Source organism: Orycteropus afer, unplaced genomic scaffold, assembly GCF_000298275.1.
Source record: "Orycteropus afer afer isolate SDZICR_OR568_19922 unplaced genomic scaffold, OryAfe1.0 scaffold00417, whole genome shotgun sequence".
NCBI lineage: Eukaryota > Metazoa > Chordata > Mammalia > Tubulidentata > Orycteropodidae > Orycteropus > Orycteropus afer.
In genome coordinates this window covers 245,939-251,938 of record NW_006922004.1, presented here as the reverse complement: position 1 = coordinate 251,938, position 6,000 = coordinate 245,939, and the positions used below count along the sequence as shown (strand labels likewise).

The 6,000-nt window shown below is 37.3% G+C and overlaps 1 protein-coding gene across 1 annotated transcript in view; it reads left to right on the top strand.

Annotated features, from left to right (window-relative positions):
- The window catches only part of LOC103208152 (sodium leak channel non-selective protein-like), a 103,307-nt gene that overhangs the window by 51,307 nt on the left and 46,000 nt on the right, over positions 1-6,000 (top strand). The window contains exon 3 of the mRNA XM_007953829.2: positions 5,275-5,358. Coding sequence (XP_007952020.2) covers positions 5,275-5,358 — 84 coding nt within the window. The remainder of the gene's footprint in view (positions 1-5,274; positions 5,359-6,000) is intronic.

Below are 6,000 nucleotides of genomic sequence, written 5' to 3'. Positions count from 1 at the left end.
AATCTTCTGGATTTCTGTGTGTAGATTTTGTATCATTTCTAATTTTTCATTTATTTTGTCATTTTGTTCTTGTATTGTCTTTTGAAATTGTTCTAGGGTTTTCTCTGTGTTTTCCTTGATCTAGCTCTCAATTTTTTGAAGATATCTAAATACAATTATTTTGAATTCCTTATCAGAGAGTTCCAATGCTGCATCTTCCTCAGGGATTTGATTTGGATCTGCATCCTTGTCCTTTGTTTCTCCTGTTTTATCTTGCTTCATTGTGTGGACTGTGATGCTCTGTTGTCTCTGAGGCATTGTGACATTTTTGTGTTTATATTTAATTTGTGATTGTATGTTGGAGTGACTTGACCATGATTTTTGTTTTCTTTGTATGTTATCTATGCCAGCAGGGTACTGTGCTCCTCTTTTGCTAGTTGACAACTGTTATACACTCACCACCTCTCTCCCTTCCTGTTGTCTGCCTCTCTTATGACCCTGCCAACCTTGGCGAACAAAGATTGTTCTTAGGTCCCTGGAATTTGAATGAGAATGCTGTCACTTTAAATATCCAAAATGGCCACCATTTGTAAACTTTCAAAATGGCTGTGCCCTCAGTCACTTTAAATATGAAAAATGGCTGCCATGTGTAAACAATCAAAATAGTTGTGCCATCCAGACAATGGAAAGCCAACAGCTCAGGTTGTCTCCCTCCTTACTGTTTCCCTTACTAATCATAGGCCACCAGACCAGTTATCCCTGAAGCCTTTGGTGACCAGTGCTGATATAGAGGTCAATTCTCATATCCCAACACCACCTGGAAATATTCAAGCTGTTCATCCCATCACAGTAGCTGATAGTCCGCAGCTCAGACCATCTCTGTACTCACTGTTTTTGTTAAGGTTTTTCCACTAGTTGATGCCTAATCCACTTCTGTGTACTTTGTTTCAAAGCTCAGGGCTGCAGGAGTATCTTCTGTATCTCTGTCAATTGATTTTTCTTTTCTTTGTTGAAGAGGGTCTGTGTCACTTGTCTGCCTATTCCTCCATCTTCAGAACTTGTTTTTACTGCTTATACTTAGTAAGTAACTTTTCATTTTTCCCATGTTGCTTTCAGGATCCTTTCTTTTTCTTTGGTTTTGATGAGTGCAGTGTAGTAAATTACTTAGTGTGGATTTTCTACCCATAAGTCTTTGTAAACTCCAAGGTGGGAATTGCTATTAACAACTGAGGAGATCCTGATTGCTAAAGTCTCCCACCTGGAGTATTTCTGTTGGGAGTGGCACAAAACAATGTTCTGGGAGGTTCCCACTCTCTCTTAGTTGCTTAGAGTTCTGATGTTATGACTGGCTAGTTTGGCCACTCTGCCAAGCTCAAAAGGAGGCCTCCTAGAGGCAGAACTCTCTCACTCTGACTGCTGGTTGAGGAAGATGTGCGGCTGAAAGAGACACAGGCTTCTGAGACATGCATGGCTGGGAAAGAGACGCAAGAGACATGCATTGCTGAATAAGACACTGAGGGACATGCACTGCTGGGGGAGAGACTGTGAGAGACGTGGATGACAGATGGTGGGCTGGGAGAGAGACTGAGCATTTTTTCCTGAACTTGAATTGTAGCCTGGTGCTTCCCTAATAAACCCCATAATCTGTGAGTTCTGTGTGGCCACTGCAGCACATTATTGAACCCAGGAGAGAGGTGGTGGGTGCTTTGGGAGGAATGGGTGGAGAAAGGGCTGGAGGGAGGCAGCATGTCTGGCCTTGCAGTAATAGGCCTTGGACTATTGATGGTAATTCTGTCTTCCTCTTGTGGAGTTCTAGGAGGTCAGAATATGTGGCCTCCTTGTCCTTTTTGTAGTGAGTTTGATGATGATATGTGTTGGTGATTTTCTTTTGGGCTCTATCCTGTTTGGGGTTACTTGGACTTCCTGAGTTTCATCCTTCATCATATCAGAGAAGATCTTCCAACAAATCTTGGACCATTTTCTCAGTGGTTTTCTTTTCTTCTTCATGTCCTGGAATTCTAATGTCGTTGTTGTAGTTGTTATCTGCCATTGAGTCGGACCCAACTTATAGAGACTGCTCCTTGGGTTTCCAAGGCAGTCTCACTACAGACGTAGTTTACCCAACCTTCCTTCAGAGGAGTGGCTGGTGGATTTGAACCACCATCCTTCTGGTTAGCAGTCAAGTGCCTTAAGCACTATGCTACCAGAGCTTATTCCTTTCGATGGTATCCCACATGAACCTTAGGCTTTCTTTATTTTGTTATGATCTTTTTTTCTGAGTGATCCCATTTCTAAAGAAGTATTCAGGTATTTGTCTTCAATCTCATTAGTTATGTCTTCCATTGATTAAATTCTACTCCTTTGCCCTTTCAATGTGTTATCTATTTCTGAAAATTTAGTATTAATCTTCTGGATTTCTATCTGTAGATTTTGAATCATTTCTAATTTTTCATTTATTTTGCCATTTTGGTCTTGTATTTTCTCCCAAAAATGTTCTGGGGTTTTGTCTTTGTTTTCCTTAATTTTGTCAGTGTTTTCCTTGATTTGTCTCTCAATCCTTCGAAGATACCTAAATATAATTATTTTGTATTCCTTATCAGGGAATTCCAAAGCTGCTTCTTCTTCAGGGATGTATTCTGGGTCTGTATCCTGCTCCCTTGTTTCTACCACTTTATCTTGCTTCTTTGTGTGGACTGTGATGGTCTGTTATCTCCAAGGCATTGTGACATTGTTGTATTTAGATCTCTGCTAACTGTGAAGAGCAGCTACGGCTAAGTCAGGCTCTTCTTGGTGGTTGTTTATTGTTGGCCAGTTGGTGGAGAACGAAGTGGTGGTTCTCACTCAGTAAGTTGAGCTGCAAGAAGTGCAAGTACGCTTTCATTGTACTAGCACTGTTGCTGTCTCCCACTCAGTTAGACAAAAACAATCATTGAAAACCATCAAAAAAGGAAAAGCAAGTGGACAAAAAAAACACACTGCATAAACACACAGGAACAATCACCAAAAAAGGAAAAAGAAAAGAAAAAAAGAAGCCCACAGTATCTGGGGAGAGGGCAATAAGAGAAAAAGAAGTAGACTAGGAGAATAATGAAGAAAAAAATGGGAAAAATGCAAAAAGAAAAACAAGGAATGGGGTTAACCATGAGAAAGAAAAAAATTGGAATGAGGAACAAGGAAGAGAGAAAATGCTGAAAACCAGAACCTAGAAAGGAAAGAATAAATCATAGTAATAATAATAAGGACAATAATATACTCATTAAAAACAGACAAAAACAAACTAAAAAAAAAGGAAAGAAAAAAAAATCTGGGCAGGGCGGGGCAGGGCACCCAGGCTCCATCTAAGCACACAGACTGGGATGGAATTCCTGCCAGCCCAGAAAGTGAGTGGGAGTGAGGGACGGCTGCATCTCTGTTCACCAAGAGGGCATGGGATATACAAGTAATAAGGGGAATATCACATCTTTCCAGTCGTTGGTGTACAGAATGTCCTTGTGGTTCCTGGCAAGTGGAGCCTATTTTTAAGTCCCTGGAATCTGGAAGAATGCTGTCACTTTAAATATCCAAAATGGTCCAACAGCTTGTAAACATTCAAAATGACTGCATACTCTGGACAAGCAAAAGTTCACAGCTCAGCCTGCCTTCCTCTTGGCTGCTTCCCCTTTTATTCAATAGCCACCAGTGCAGCCCTCCATGCAGTCCCTGGCTAGCAGGGCTGATTTTTAGGTTAATTCTTAGGTCCTAACATAACTCGGCAATATCCACACTGTCTATGCTGTCAGGATCACTGCCAGACTCCAGTTCCATATGTCTCCTTTTTTGGTGTTTTTATGCAGATTCTTCTACTAGTTGAAGTTTAGTCCACTTCTATACCCTTTCTTTCAAAGCTCAGAGCTCCAGGATTGTCTTCACTATCTGTGTTAATTGGTTCCCCTTTTCTTTGTTCAAGAGGGTCTGTGCAGTCTTTCTGCCTATTCTGCCATCTTACCAGAACTCCCACTCTAGCAGTTTTGGTGAATGCATAGATGAAGGGATGCATTCGTTAAGCATATCAATTGACTTCTTATTCTATGCATTCTGATCCACAGAAGCTCTCTGTCTAAAGCATGGCACTTATCTAAATATTCATATCATATCTGCTACATGTTACATACTGTGCTAGATACGGGACATACAACCATAAATTATCTACTTTAAAGTCTCAAGGTATTACTAAACTTAAAGACAAACTCAAATATTTACTTTATAATGTAATGCCAGAAAATACATCCAGAGACAATTTATGTAGGAAACCCAAAATCCACAATTAGAGCTGATAAATTGAGGACACTAAAATATAAATGCACAGAACAATCAGGTAGGAATTACAAAGGTATATTCTGTGAGCAACACTGCTGAACCTTAGCTTACTCGAGAGCTGAGTCGTCAGTTGTTGCATGATGTGTGAGCTGCAGCAGTGATCAGCTGTGGTGAGTAAAGGTGGAATACAGATTGGAGTCTGAAAGAAAAAGTCAGCACAGAATTGGAAGAATTTTTCAGGAAAAGTGAACAGCATGAACAGAAATGAGCATAGAAGAGCAAGAAGTTACAAATAAAAAAGATGAGAAAACACTGTGTGTATATCCCGAGTCACTGGAGTTTTCTAGTTCTCACTATTATTTTTAATTCCAAATGGAATTTTTTTTTTCTAAAATTTTAATTTGAGTTTTATTGAATAGAATTCTGTTTCCTTGAAATATGCATCGTAATGTGAGAATACATTTTCTATAAAAAAATAAAATACTACATATTCTTTATCTTTGTTTTACCGATAATTCCACCAAAATTTAAAATCAATTTATACTTTGTTTCAATTTTTTAATTAAGACAAATTTCATCTTCAACTTTTTATATAACTTGAGGTGAACTTCTGATTCCTTTCCCTGCAAAGGGTGATTGACAGGATGATTGTAAAAACCTCCATGTTGACCTCTTTATGCCCTTGTTGTTTTCAGTGGAATGGCCTCTGGCTCCGTAAGTGGTGGGTGTGTGTGGCAAACAGAAAAAATAACATTTTTTTCCCTTTGCATTGACTTAAAAATTTACACAAAATTTTACAACTTCTCATGTTTCATAAATTATTTTCCTAGTAAATAACACTATTTACTACACTAAAAGTATTTCTTTTGAAAGTCTCCTGAATCATGTTACAAAAATTGTGGCTAGCTATGATTGAAATGACACTTAACCATTTCTTCAAAAGATATTCCTTTAATATATTTACTTTTCCTGATAATATCATGTGAAATTTATTTTTAGGGCGACAGTTCCTATGTGAAAGATCGCTGGTGTGTTTTTGATGGATTTATGGTCTTTTGCCTTTGGGTTTCATTGGTGCTACAGGTAAATGAATACTTGGCAAGTGCAAGGGGATGGGATATCTTCTGAAGGGCGTGATTTTGCATTGAAAGTTTAAATTGAAATATTAAAGGATATGTATATATACATACATATATAAATATAATTGTGTAAATTTCTGTAACATTGGATTTATTTTGATTTTTTTTTAGATAAAGCCTAATTTTAACATTTTCATTATCATAGGTCATGTTTGTAAATTATTTCACAATCAGAAATGATAATCAATACTACAGGGACTTATTCCTATTCAAAATATATGAAAAGCATATTCATTGAAATAAAGAGAAGAATGTGTTGAAGGATTTCTGTATTTAGAGAATTAAACATTTAATTTAAATATAAAAATTTCATTTTTTATATGGCTAGATTCTCACTAAAAAAGCAGATGAAAAATAATACAATGGGATATATACTGGTCAATATAATACCATATTACAAGTTTGAATGCCTTCTTATGAGAATTGAGGAACATATATTAAAAGGAAAGATTTTATTGAGGAAATATTCTCATACATTTTTTCTGGTATAATTTGCCATTTAATTCAGCTAAAGTGATTAATGATTATCTATTGTCTATATTAAAAAATTCATAATAAGAAATATTCACAATCCATCCTCCCAACT